The sequence below is a fragment of the Lepidochelys olivacea genome (genome assembly GCF_965140295.1).
Source record: "Lepidochelys olivacea isolate rLepOli2 genome assembly, chromosome: 2".
NCBI lineage: Eukaryota > Metazoa > Chordata > Testudines > Cheloniidae > Lepidochelys > Lepidochelys olivacea.
The window spans coordinates 118,483,243-118,498,603 of NC_140412.1; the positions used below are offsets into that span (position 1 = coordinate 118,483,243).

Genomic DNA, 15,361 nt, shown 5'->3' on the forward strand with positions numbered 1-15,361 from the left:
TATTGTAAACCAAAAATAAAAATCCTCAACCAATCCTATGTCCTAAACTTTTGAAGCAACATGTTACAAGTCAACTTTTTTTAACAGTTACTGATATAAAATCTAATGTCAGACAAAAATAAAGTACCAACAGGTGATCACAATGAAAACAAAGGCCTGGTATACGCCACTTACCCTTACAAAAAAGTGCTATGTACATGCCAAGCATTATTCTTAACCTAATGCTGCTCCTCTTGAATTTTTTTGCTTGGCATTATTTAACTTGGCTATTTAGGAGATCACACTCCCTACTTTGTTTGAGGTCCACCAGTTCAGTGATGACTGCTGTTATGATGTAGCTCACAGCAACCTGGACTGACATGCTTCCTAAGAAGAGCAAAATGAGAGGCACAGATGCAGCCCTTTCTTTGGCAAAGTCAGACGGGGTTTTCCCTGTGGAGTCCTCTTTGGTAAGGTTTTCTACAGTACACACATGCGGTAGCAGACCAGACTCTGAGGTTCAATTCGGATAATCTATCTTTGAACAGTAAAGTATATCTTGCATTATAATAATTCATTACATAACATTGCCAAATGTGATTCTGCTGGCATCTGAGAGTCATGCAGCCTGGTTGATCTCTTTTGTTGATATGATTCTAAAAACAGAGCAGAAGCACTGCTGCCTGCAATGAACTTTTCCAAACTTATCTGTATAAGATCAGGGACGGGAGACACAAAAATAAGGAAAGGGCAAGATTTCCAAAAGGTAGTCGTCTAAAAATTGTACCCTATTGCTTCTGATCTGGGGTCTGCTTCTAGGGGAATGGAAAGTGCCACAGTCACCAGCAACAGGGAGTCCTTGCCTAAAATATTTTCCAGATCACATCTATACTAGAGTGTGCATGAAGAAGGTCTGTTTAATCTAAATCTAGCTAAGCATTTATACCTTGCGGTCAGATAACCATGGCATCTGATAGCCTTACACAAGCCTCAAAATCCTTCACATGATCTAATCTAGTTCTCTCCTGAAGACGTCTGAGTTCTTTTCTTGTAAGACATGCAACCCCCTTTCCATTTCCTTCTTCTACCTTCTCCTTTCTTTTTTGTTGTGAAAGAACTCAGCAAAAAAAGTCAGTTTTGCATTGAATGAAATCAACATGATCTACAGTCATGCTTACCTCCACCAGAAGACGTGTCCATAGTCTTGGGCAGCTTCCAAGAAAGCTCTGTCCTTTCCCACCTTTCCACATAAACCCTGAAGGTTGACGGTTTCAGAGATCCTGTAGAATGTGGCTGCCAAGAGAGACTGTGGTCTCAGAGAGATGCAGACTCTTAGATAATTTGGGCCAATGCCACAGAGAGCCTCAAAGAGAACAAATGAGACCTTCAATATGGCCTATACATGGTTAACGTAGTGGGTGGATATATTCTTGGTAACTGACACTGCTGAAGAGTTTGAATGCTGCAGACCGCTCCACAGTTGGCTTGCTCACTCCCAAGTATAATGGGAGGCAATAATGCAGCCTAGAGGTCATGAAGGCAGGGATCACTGTAGCAAGACATCCTTCAGCAAAGCAGGTTAAAGCTTTTTAGCCAGTCACAGATGGAAGAAGTCATTTTTAGAAGCTACATGACACGGAATGAGGTTCTTAGCATTAAGAACTTTGTTTTCCCATTGGAAGGTTCTCTGAGTTTCTCTCATCCCTCATGAAATGTTACTGCAGTATTTTACAATAAGGGTCAAAAACACTACAGCTTTTACAAGATACTTTTTTATTACGGAACAAAATTCAAGACAGTGGTATCAGACATTTTTTAAACGAAGAAACCAGATCAATAGTGAAGTGAAAACTGCTTATTACTGGCAGTGCCACCTCTGTAAAAGCATTTTCAAGAACTCACCTATCTTCCCACCTTTTTTCCACCAAGAGATTAGATGCTCCAAGAACTCTCTCTTCCCCCCATTTCCCGGCTGCTAAGTACAGACAGTTTGCAATCTGGATCATGCCAAGTACCATACATGTTAATGGTTAAGGAGCAGGCTGATTCAAATAACATCCAGGTACCCTTGTTAAACCATTCAATTCACATCTCTGGCTGTGAGACCCAAGGTTCACTGCCCAATTTTCTCCCTACTACCTTTCTGAAACTTCTCCGCCACACATATTGATGGAGCAATCAAATGGGAAAACCAAACTTGCCCTAAGAAATTGTGTGCCATGGGGGAGAGAGAGGGGCAGAGTAAAGGGGTTTGGGAAGCAGTAGATGGAGGTTTCCATATTGAATGGTAGAGAGAATCTTGCAATGTGCCCCAGCCAGGGCCATAATAAGAGAGGAGATGTCATCTTTCCCCAAGAGGCTCTAGGTACTACCTCAGTGCTCTCTCACAGCAGGAAGCAGCCTATACTCCCCTACTTGTGCAATGTGATTGGTGAACATCACAGCACCCTTTCATCATGTAAGGATTGGAGTCCCCAGGTGGCAGCATTGCCTGAACTTGGCTGTGCCAAGGAATAATCACTGTTCTGGTGAAATTTTTGAAAAAGCCCTTTCACTGAAGTAGTCCCTAATGAGAATTCTAAAAGGGGCAGAGATTAAAAATGGGCAGGAATCGAATGAAATGTAATACAATTAAGGACACCTGCTCTTTAAAAAGATTTTTGTTTAAAGATCACCAAGTAGGTTCTTCTGTTGTGTAAATGACTCCTACTCTGTTTGCCTTGTAGAAAAAAAATCTAGCATATTGTCTTTATAATCAAATTATTTAGATAGTGCAATAGTGATTTAGATTAGAATTTGTTTATACCGCTAAGTCTGTTGAATAACGAAATTACAATGATCTCTCCATTCATTTCCCATCTGTGCTAATTGCTGGGTTCTTCTGGTTGAGTATGTTTACTGCACAGTAGTCTCGTGATGGGGTATAAAGCAATGTTGGATGGTTCTTAGTGCATTGCTTTTACTGCCCCCTTCCCTGAAGGAGGCAACGTTCCTTGCAGAGCCAACAAATTTGTATGTTACCTGGAAGACCATATTAAATATCATTACAGGCAAGAACAAGCGCTCGCACGACAGTCTCTGCCTCTGAGTGCTTCATCAAGTATTTATCAGACCATTTAAAAATTTCAACAAGCCTCCAGTGTCATTCCACTGCCAAAATTTGCTTATTATAACCTGTCATGAAAGAAGTAAGCATCCAATAAAGTGACTGAACTAGAAAGGGGTCCGTCAAAGATCAGCTTTCTCCCTCAAAGGTCATAGCTTTCAGTGGATGACTTCTGTTAGGAAGCACAACATTATGGGAGTTCAAGTACCTGCATATTTCTGCTTTTCAGGGCCTTTTAATAATGAGTACTTCCCTCTTCCACCTCCAAGTGATATCAATCTTTGGCTGATGATGCGGGTGATGGAAATTTTTGCCATAGTACACACGCTAGGAACACTAATTTGAAGCAGGCACTGTGTATGTGAAACACATGCAGCTAGACATGTTAAGAGGATACGCTCTCTTTGGTTTGGTCTGAGTACAGCTGGGCCCACACCAATGGCCACATCCAAACACCCAGCACTCTGAGAAAGTTCTGATTTCCATCCAGAGCCACATTTCACATCTATCCCTTCCTTTATAATAGGCCAAACCAAAATCCAAGCACAATCAACTTGGGTCAGGATCCAAACTTTGCAGGTATATTTCATGAAAGTTTTTCTTGACGCAGAATGTGCCCTTTTTATAAGAAGGGGGAGAAAAGAAAGAGTGAACAGTTTTTCTATGTGTTTTGCTTTACTCATTACGTGGATGGAAAACCCTGTCAACATAGAAATAATGCCAAGTGTTTACACTATAATGGAACCCAGGGACCAATTAACAACACAGAAAACCACCAGGCAGAGTATTTCTTAATGTAACAGGAGGGAAATCTTACAATATTGCTCCCCCCTGCCCTTTCTTAAAATAAAGGACAAATGCTTTGCCAACAATTTCTCAACGGTAATCTTTATGATCTGAAAGTTCTACCACTGCCCATTTATGAAAAGGCTTCCAAACTTTATGCTTCGCCACAAAATCCCTTTCTTTCTTTACAAAAAAACATCCACAGTAATTGTGACTGTCAAAGCAGGGATTTTAGAATCTACCCTCCACTCCCAGTTCTTGTACTACCAATTCCTCTATGGCTCGATGAAGGTGGTGCACCTCGACCTGAGTCAGAGTCCTCTCCAAGTGCCGGTAAGTGATACGATAGCAATGGCTGACCTTCTTTGTCCTGGAAAACAAACAAAAAGAGGACTAATACACATGCATATACAAACACACACACCACAGCACACTTCCCCATCTGCACACTTCCCCATTAGTTGTTGTCTTGCCATCTTATTTTATTTTTATTGCTTAAATTATCAATGTAATGGCAAAATATACAATGCAGACATTTTCACCTACTGCCATTCCGCCATGTTGAAAAAGTATTTTGGAGAAACTAAGGAAGTGTTATTTACTCCTTCTCATAACACAAGAACTAGGGATTACCAAATGCAATTAATAGGCAGCAGGTTTAAAACAAACAAAAGGAAGTATTTCTTCACACAACTCACAGTCAACCTGTAGAACTCCTTGCCAGAGGATGTCGTGAAGGCCAAGACAAGAAGAGGGTTCAAAATAGAACTAGATAAGTTAATGGAGGATAGGTCCATCAATGGCTATTAGCTAGAATGGACAGGGATGGTGTCCCTAGCCTCTGTTTGCCAGAAACTGGGAATGAGCAATAGGAGATGGATCACTTGATGATTACCTGCTCTGTTCATTTCCTCTGGGACATCTGGCATTGGGCAGTGTTAGAAGACAGAATACCGGGCTAGATGGACATTTGGTTTGACCCAGTATGGCCGTTCTTATGTCACTATGTACTTGACTGCTGAATAAAATATGTGTCAGCTTGACACATGCCCTGTGTATGTCACTGTGCTGACATTCCAATGGAAAGTGAAGACAAAAGAACACAACAGTGGAAAGATTAACACTGACACCTAGGAAAACAAGGGGTTTCGCTCACTTTATCTCAGTCTAATGTGTCTTGCAGTTTCAGAAGCAGGAGAACAACTGGCAATCTTACAGTGCTAGCAAGTAACACTGTTAGTCAGGGTGAGATGTTCAACAAATCTCTAATCCATGTTGCTTCAGCTCAGTTGTAGCAACCACTACTAGCTCCAGCTAGAAGGGGTGTTAGTGCTTTTCCAAACACAAAGAGCAAAACATGTATTTTTCAGTCCAGATTATTATTTTTATTTCAGATCATAGGAAAACAAAGAAAGAACAAATGTAAAGTCTCCACATGAGACAGTAGGACAGAGAAAGAAATGTGCCTAGCAAACCCTTACGTTCTGTATCTCAAATGAAAAATAAAATGGCAGCTGCTTCACAGCTGCTTTTGTAAAGACTCCCTTGTATTTGAAGGTGCAGTACATAGAAAACAGAATGACATCTCCTTTCATTTATGTAGCTACCTACACCACAGTAAGCAGCAGTAGCGCATAGTGTCCTGAGATCGTGGAGCACAGAACATACTTCCACAGCAGTGTACCATGTGTGCTTTGGTAGTTGGGCATATCACCAGCAATCCAGAGAGACCAAACAGAAGTTTATGATTACACTGTTGGAAAGGAATTGCAACAATGGAACTGACAGTATTATTATACGTATCAACTAACACCTTAAATTAAACTCAAAGATATCAGAAAGTAGAAGAGGAAGGCACTTGAGCTTCCCCCAGTTTCAAAAGTTCTGACAGTTGTGAGGAGGGGAAGAAAAGGAAAAAGAGGGGAGAGAGAGATGGGTGGAGGGCATGACAGAAATCAGAAATATACTGTATGACAGAGGTTTACAAACTGTGGGGCATGTCGGAGGTTATCGGGGGAGGGGTGTGAGGACCTGACAGGGCTGTGCTGAAGGGCCAGGGTCAAGAGAGGTCTCTGTCCAGCAGGGGAAGTGGACAGGCGTTTCTGCTATCTTGCATTTTGCAGCTTCAATAATAACTGTATGTAATGTGTTTTTCAGACCCTTGGCAGAAAGGCTCTTTAAAAATGATGTAATTCTGGCCCTGATCCTGAGGCCTGGAAAGTGTATCACATTAGAAAATGTGTAACCATGTTTTAGCTAATATGATGTGATCACAACTTTGCTCTTAGCGTGGAAAAGGGCAAGTGTTTAGAAGCATAACTGGTCGTAGTTAACCTCAGGTTTAAAACCTCCCCCCACCTTATTTTGGATTCCATGTCCTTATGCTGTCTCCTCTCACCATTCAGGCTCCTCTCCCAATGCAGATGAGCAGTTCCTTCATGACACAGAGATATGAAAAAGCTTTTTGTGGGTGTCACAGAAGAAGCGTGTCTTCAGGAGGGATTTAAATGAGGGGAGGATAGTGGCCGTGCAGAGCAGCTCAGGCATGGTGCTTTGTTAGCTAGAATTGAAGCTGGGAATTAGTGTGAGAGAAATAGGAGAGGGGCTGAATTGTAGAGGAATCACAGTTACTGTGGTTGATTTAAAAAACATTAAGATCAAACAACGATTCATGCTCAAATAAATTGGTTAGTCTCTAAGGTGCCACAAGTACTCCTTTTCTTCAAACAAAGAAGTAACTATTAAGATGTGACTGGTATCACACTGATAATTTTGCTTGTATGTTACACGTCTTTCCCCATCTTTTTAGCTGGGATTATTGGGAGATTGTTACTAACTAGGAGTAGAACGATTTTTCAAAAATGTTTGTTCAATCGGAGATGCACAATAAACTTCAGAAAGCTGAGCCTCCTGCCTAATTAAGTCCACCCTGAATGCAATGCTGTAGCCAGCCCCATGTTAGAGTCTGTAGATCTATATTTCAAACAACTAAAAATTTAAGCCACAGAACTGGGACAGCAGCTTCGCTAGGTAAACAAACATAGAAGATTAACACTGAGTGCAGTGGACATTATTTACCTAAACTGCACTTTCAGACAATCCCATACGGTTTACAATCACACAGCCTTTCTCCTTTCATTAGGATTTAATTGATCTTATTGTCACACTCGACTCTGCACCAGCCTGCAGCTGTCAGGTAACGAATCACAATAAATACAGGGAAGCACTGCTCAAAGTAGCAAGAAGACAGTGATGTATTCTGATGCCACAAGAGAAAAACATGGATGCAATCAATGAATAACACTGAAGTGAAACAGTATCTAATATTTTTGCATGCATTTTTGGTGGGAACAGCTTTGCCTCATGGACTATGGCTTTTTGGGAATTGGAGTTCCCCAGTGTTACAGTCACAAGTTAGTTTCACTGCATGCAACCAACCTGCAGGTATATTTTACTCACACACACAAATATACACAGAGAGAGAGAGAGAGAGAGAGAGAGAGAGAGAGAGAGAGAGTGTAAGGGACCTGATTCTTCCCTTACTGACTCAGGAATAACCTTATTTAAGTCAATGTGAAACCAGTGTGAGATCAGAATCTGGGCAAAGGACTATCAAAACCTAGAATAAAAAAAGCATCTTAGGCAATCAATGCCAGCATTCGTTCCCCTAATGTGGAGTCCCTGCCACAGATGTCCACTGAAGGATGTTTTAAGTACAAGGTAGAGAACTGTATCTGACCCAATAAACCACCAACAGCAAACATCTGCAAGAACAGCAGCTGGATAATCTGACCCAGCTGTTAGACAAAAATACAACACAGAGCAACCCAAAAAGACTGCGGAAAGAACGAATGCCTGGGACTGGACAAAGTACTGTTTATCAACATGCAACACTGCAACAAGAAAAACCTCTCAGAAGTTTGAGATGGATGGGAGATAAAAGTACAACAGTGAGCAGGGAAAAAAGCGTTTAACAACTATATTCTACTTTCTTTTCACAGGTTTCAGAGTAACAGCCGTGTTAGTCTGTATTCGCAAAAAGAAAAGGAGTACTTGTGGCACCTTAGAGACTAACCAATTTATTTGAGCATAAGCTTTCGTGAGCTACAGCTCACTTCATCGGATGCATACTGTGGAAACTGCAGAAGACATTATATACACAGAGACCATGAAACAATACCTCCTCCCACCCCACTCTCCTGCTGTTACTAGCCCATCCAAAGTGACCACTCTCTTTACAATGTGTATGATAATCAAGGTGGGCCATTTCCAGCACAAATCAAGGTTTTCTCACCCCCCCCCCTTTTTTCCAAAAACCTCACACACAAACTCACTCTCCTGCTGGTAATAGCTTATCCAAAGTGACCACTCTCCTTATAATGTGTATGAAAATCAAGGTGGGCCATTTCCAGCACAAATCCAGGTTTTCTCACCCCCCCCGCAAAAAAAACCCCACACACACACACAAACTCACTCTCCTGCTGGTAATAGCTTATCCAAAGTGACCACTCTCTTTACAATGTGTATGATAATCAAGGTGGGCCATTTCCAGCACGAGAAAACCTGGATTTGTGCTGGAAATGGCCCACCTTGATTATCATACACATCGTAAAGAGAGTGGTCACTTTGGATGGGCTATTACCAGCAGGAGAGTGAGTTTGTGTGTGGGGGGGGGCGGAGGGTGCTTAGTACCTCTCAGGACCAGAGCTCACCAAGAGCTCAGCTTGAAAGTATTACTTAGCCTAGCCAAAGTTTCTTTCCCCCCTCACTCTACTCACTTCTTTTAGGGCCGGAGTGTAAATAAAAAATCCCAAAGATACAGTAGGAAACGTTACAGACAACAGATAATTGTTCCTTCCACTCAGCTTCATGCTTTCAAATCACATACACCACAACCGTAGTACACATAACTGGTGTATGTTGTATTATAAAATTTACAATTGACAAATAGTGCTCTTTGCTAGGAACAACATCATGGAAAATGGCAAAAGCCTTGTGTAATATACCATGCTGTCAACAGCAAATAATTCAATTACCATAGTCATATGGATGCGGAATACAGCAACCAGTAATTCACTGAATAAAAGGCCTTATCCAAAGATGCGCTCTCATCAGTCCTTTCATATATAGATAGCCCATGTCACATTGTGTCCTACAGTGTATTTTGAAAAGTGGCCACATTTTCGTTTATTTGAAGTGAACTTGATGCTGGTGAAAGACCCTGGACTGAGAGCTCTAGAAAATAAAGTTCTTTATTAAATCCATAGACCGTACCACATGGGGAATGGGCTTGGAAGCTGCTATTGCACTGTCCTTCCAACTGCCTACCAGCCTTGGTAGTCCTGTCTCCAAGGGTGTTTGTTCCACAGCAGCTTGGTTGAGACTGCCAAATGAAGCTGATGCTTGTGGTTGTAATATATTTTTAGTGAGGCAGATACTTATCTTCGAGGATAGAGGTTCTCAAACTGGGCGGTGGGTCCCCTTTAGGGGAGACACGGAATGTATTCTGGGTGTGTGTGAGAAGCTTTAGGGGAAAAAAGAATTATTGCACACATTTTACCCACTGCAGTGGATAAGTAGCAAAGCTGATTCCTCCAGACAAACAGGTCCTCAGATGGTACTGTACATTTTGATGGCTTTCTATTAAGCTTGCATAGCATTATACAAAGTTGTTACCATCTGTACATTACGCTGTTTGCTATAAAATGGTGCGGACATTTAATTGTGAGTGACAACTGCAGTTTTGATTTTGCTCTTATTACAATGGATTGTTGACTCTGTTTGAATCAATGCCTTACTGTTTTTAATATTTAGTAAGTGTTGCATGTTGATTTTTTTTATTGGTATATGTACTTGTGTGGCAGAGGTAAGTTTGAGAACCACTGTACCAGGAACTAGATTGAGATTATTAACAATTCATTTCACAGCCTTTAGTCAGATAATGACTTTTTCCTCACTACTAACCTGGGCTAGATTTGAACTGGTGATCCAGAGATGAGTGTTCTGTACCTCATTACCAATCTCTGAGCCTCATAATCTCTCAGTTTAATTTTCTTCTAAATCAAGATCTTAATATAGAGCTAAATTTCAAATACTGTGTCCTAAATCAATAGGCAGGTTATTAAGAGACAGAAAGAAAATATGTTATGGGTTCCAACAGCAAAACACATTTATGCCTAATGTTGTGTCTAGTTAAGCTAATGGGAACTAACCAAAAATTCGGACAGGTTTCAGAGCAAATACTCACATACTCAAATACAGAAGCAAATATTCACCAACATGTACACACCACACAACAAAAACACTAACCCAAGAACCAATCTCGGCAACAAACCCTGTTGGCAACTCTGTCTGCATATCTATTCAAGGGACACCATCATAGGACCTAACCATATCAGCTACACCATCAGGGGCTCGTTCACCTGCACATCTACCAATGTGATATATGCCATCACGTGCCAGCAATGCCCCTCTGCCATGTACATTGGCCAAACTGGACAGTCTCTACGCAAAAGAATAAATGGATACAAATCAGACATCAAAAATTATAACATTAAAAAACCAGTAGGAGAACATGTCAATCTCTCTGGTCACTCGATTACACACCTAAAAGTCACAATATTACAACAAAAAAACTTCAAAAACAGACTCCAACGAGAAAGTGCAGAACTGGAATTAATTTTCAAACTGGACACCATCAAATTAGGCCTGAATAAAGACTGGGAGTGGATGGATCACTACAAAAAGTAATTTCCATCTGCTGATACTCACACCTTCTTGTCAACTGTTTGAAATGGGCTACCTTGATTGCATTGGCCTCATTAGCACTACAAAAGTGATTTTCCCTCTCTTGGTATTCACCCCTTCTTGTCAATTGTTGAGAATAGGCCACTTCCATCTTAACTGAATTGGCTCGTTAGCACTGACCCCCACACTTGGTAGGACACTCCCATCTTTTCATGTACTGTGTATTTATACCTGCCTACTGTATTTGCCACTCCATGCATCTGATAAAGTGGGTTTTAGCCTACGAACGCTTATGCCCAAATAAATTTGTTAGTCTTTAAGGTGCCGCATGGACGCCTCGCTGTTTTTGCAAAAATTCTGAAACTTTTTAGCTCCTCAATCATTAATAAACAAAACTTCTATACAGTCATAAAGATGGGTCTGAACTACAGTCTAGTATGGGAACACAATGAAGTTGAGGAAGTTTTGATCTAGACTTTCCATACAGCTGTAGCATTTAAAGAGTTAGATGCTGAAACAAGAGACAGAGAGGTTCTTGCATTATAATAAAAAAGCCACTTTACTAGAACACCATCTGTATGCCCTAGAGGAGAAAGACACTCAGTTGCCAGAATGATTCATTGAAAGTCTGGTAGAGCAATACAACCATCTGGTGTCCACAACCATCAATGTTTTGACCTTCTTTCCCCATCTCTATAGATCATCATGGTTTACGGAAACTGTCAGATGAAACAGGAAGCCAGACAGCTACATCATCATGGTGAAAAATCCATTCCATAATACACAAACAAAAGCCAAAGGAATTCTTGTAAATATATAGCAAGCTGTGCAAGAAGCTAAAAGAACCTTCTTTCTCCTTGGTGTAATGATGACCACCTGACCTATACTGTGTAGAACACTAACTTATCAACCCTGATGCCTCAGCCCATCCTCAGATCCAAGCACCTCGCTCTGTAAAGAGCTCTCATCCTTCTTTGCTGAAAAATTAACTGAATTCCTATAATCCCCATGATGGCCTTGCATGAATGAATTAGATCTGATGCAAAAAAAGGAACCATGCACTATGGAGTTTCATAGACTCATAGAACTGTAGGGTTGGAAAGGACCTCAAGAGGTCTCCTAGTCCATCTCCCCAGACTGAGGCAGGATTAGATAATCTAGCCCCTCACTGACAGGTGTCTGCTCCCTCACACCAAAGGAAAATATGAAACTCGGAGGGATGATCAAGCCACTAACTGTGACACAGACCCTTGCCAATCATGGACGGCAAAAGTCAGTGAAGAGCACTTACACTTGCTTCTGAATAAAATAACCAATCCTTCCATTGAAGGCAATCCACCAACGACCCTGAAGCAATACTCAGACCAGCTCTCAAGCAGCCAATGCTGGATTCTACAACCCACACCAGCTACCAGTCCATCTCCAATCTCCCTTTCCTAGGAAGGTGTGATGCATGGCGAGAAAGGGTTAAGCATCCTGCAGGCTAAATGACACAGAGTCAACCTGTAGAGACGTGTTAGAACGGTATATAAATGGTAATTAGGGCCATTCCATGGTAGATAGGCTAGAACTCTGAAATACAAACCTATATTGTTAGAAATTAGAGGTGATACTAATTGTATGTGTGTAGTCATATGTTAGCCATGTAAACAGACAGTTCCTTGTCTGGCACTATAGCTATTGATTCAGAGATCAAAAGGGTATATTAACATTTAAATGAACTGTAAACACAGGATATCGCTGTATTTGTCTCTCTTTGAAATGTATAGCAAATCACCTGAGAATGATGGAAACCGGGCAATTGTTTTATGTTAATCTGTGTAAATAATTACCGGGAATGCTTAGGAAATAGGTCCGCTTCAAAGTCTCCATAATAGTCTACTGTTCGCCGAAGAACTCCGACCTGTCAAGAGAAGGCCTGGAATTGTGTAAAAGACCCTTGGGTCCTGATCCTGTCATCTCAGACCTGCTTGATGCTTCATGCAGGGGAAGCTTAAGTCATAAGGCTGAGATCCCAGTCCTAAGCTGGAACACCCTGAACATGAAGATTGGACTATAACCTATGAACTAATTCTGAAATAACTTTTTGCAACTACAACGCTCGCCATCTCTAATGTGAATTCAATCTCAAGAACTGTACTCATGTCTGCATGTATACTGATCCTTTAACCAATACATTCTCTCTTTTCTTTTTTCATAATTTTTAGTTTAGTTAATAAGAATCGGCTGTAAGCGTGTATTTGGGTAAGATCTGGAATATTCATTAACCTGGGAGGTAATGTGTCTGATCCTTTGGGATTGGTAGAACTTTTTTATATGATGAATCAGATTTTAAGTAATCCTCATCATATTTGACTTGGGTGTCTGGGTGGAGGCCTAAGGCTGGGTTATTTTAAGGGAACTGTGTTGTTGGCTTCCGGGTAATCAGTGAGGTATTACAGAAGCTGTTTTGGGCTGGCTTGGTAAATCTAAGTATTGGAATATTCACCAGTTTTGGGGATTGTCTGCCCCATTCTTTGCAGTTCACCTAATTGAGTGGCATCAATTGGGGACCCCGGTCACAGGTCACTGATTAAGTGGAGCTGATCAAACTCCAATAGCATTTGACTCATGCTGACACCAAAGAATCCACTGCATCTGGATTTACACTCGGATGTTGCTGGGATGGCCCAATTGGACTAACTTCAGGTCACTCTGAACTGGGCTGAGTAAGAGCATCACTACAAAACTCCAATATGAAGCACCTCCTGAGGGGGAGGGAAGAAAGAAAGAAAGAAAGAAACACATTGGCACCCTGAAACCTCCAACTGCTCACCGTCCAGTTCTGGACCCAGTTCAAAATCCTCGTCTTAATCTATAAATACTCACAATAGGATAGAATCTCAATGCCTTAGAGTCTGTCTTTCCATCAATAATTCATACTACTGTAACCATCAGACACAACAAAGGTGAGGTAGAAGCGGCAGAGAGTTTACAGGGAACAGCACTATGTTATGGCACTCACTTTCAAAGAGATAAGGATGTGCCCAAGTCTGCTATGCTCAGAACATGATGTAAGGCCCCATCTTTCCTTCAAGCCTTTTCACCATGACAGGGATGAAGCATTACAGGCTGTGTGATAGTAAAACAGAAAGAAGGAGAAGAGAACTTTCCAACAAAAATATACACATCACAATATCCACTGGAATAACAGCACCATAGTGGCAAAGAGAGCAGTGTTCTTTGGTTAAAGTATTTGGGACCCTTAATTTTGAACTAGAACTATATAACACAAGGACTGGATGTTGGGAGAGAGGGAGAGAGAAAGGGGATGGATGGAAAGACAGATCCACCATTCAGTTGCAGACAAGACAGAATGAGAGATTGTATGTGCAGCTCACAGTTTCATTGAGCTTCACTTTTCCCTAGGGCTGGTAAAAAACTGTTTTGACTGAAAATTGGGTTTTCAACAAAATTTAATTTTTTATGTAAAGTGTCTGCATGCTAAGAGAAAAAATCGATTTTTTAAATCAAAAACCATTAACATCTGAAATCTGAAAAATATTTGTTAAAAACGGAAGTATTCTGATTTGGATACAGTGCTACAATGCCTCATGGGAGATGTGGTTCAGTTACCTCATGCTCTCATTCTCCTTTCTGGTCCAGGCCCTTTGGGTGGACTACATTTCCCATGATCCACAGCCAGTTACTTCCACAGTACACCACCTCCTCTCTCCAAGAGGGGAGACTGTGGTGCATCATGGCAAATGTAGTCCATGGCAGGAAGCCCAGTCTATAGAGTAGAATAAGAGCATGAACTACAACTCCCATGACGCACACTGGCAGTGTCCTGAATTCAAACACTTTGGGTTTTAGCCAAAACTTTTCTTTTTCAAATTTTCACAGAAAAATCAACATTTTCCATGGAGGGGAGGAATGACACCATTTTTTGACCAACTCTCCTTTTCCCAAGTCTGGTTTCCTGTCACATTTCCCTCAGGTTCCTAAATCCCAACTAGATACGGATTGGATTGTTGCACATGCATGGAAGTCTATGACCCTACTGGGAGCTCTGGCAGGCATTGTGCTGAGTCTGGTAGCACACAACCACTTCACTACTCTAAGAGAGGATGCAGTGCCCCCTCCTCTGTGCATTCAGCCAGTGCTATTGGCTGGTACAGAGGTACCAAGGCTCACAACCCATTTGCAGAAGTTAGTGATAGCAGTTACACTAGCCCTGCAGAGTTTTTGCACTCCTTGAGCACACAGACACCATGTTTACCTGCTCCCAGTTCAGGGAATGCAAGTGAGAGAAGGGGAGAAAGATGCCTTGTAGCTTCTATCTCTACACACTTGTGCAGAGGACCGAACACGGTTTGATCCTGTGAAAATAGCAACAACAATTATCCTATCATTGGACATCAGGGCAGCTCAAAACTCTCCAACTGTTGGCAAATGAATTACCATCTACATGGACCCAAGAGTGACATGCTTTCTCAACAATCAGAACAAATCTTACAAGAGAGATGGAACTGGACTCTTCTAAATGCTGTATGAAGCATTTATAGTAAAAACGTGGAGTGGGATACTTTTTTTTAGTCTGTTTCATAAAAGATCAAAGAAAAAAGGTATAAATATTTAGCAGGAGGTTGGATTTTTTTCATCAACTCCATGTTAATACTAAAGGCTACAAAAAGTATTACTAAAATTAATCTTGCTGTCAAGTTAAAAATGTATCTGATAAAGGACTAAAAAGGGAATTTA

At 41.2% G+C, this 15,361-nt stretch overlaps 1 protein-coding gene across 2 annotated transcripts in view; it reads right to left on the minus strand.

The window, feature by feature from the left end:
- Nucleotides 1-1,755: 1,755 nt before the first annotated feature.
- FARS2 (phenylalanyl-tRNA synthetase 2, mitochondrial) overlaps nt 1,756-15,361 on the minus strand; it is a 367,678-nt gene continuing 354,072 nt past the window's right edge. For both annotated transcript variants that reach the window (XM_084618405.1, XM_084618406.1), the window contains exon 8: nt 1,756-4,241. In XM_084618405.1, coding sequence (XP_084474531.1) covers nt 4,103-4,241 — 139 coding nt within the window. In that variant the 3' untranslated portion in view covers nt 1,756-4,102. The remainder of the gene's footprint in view (nt 4,242-15,361) is intronic.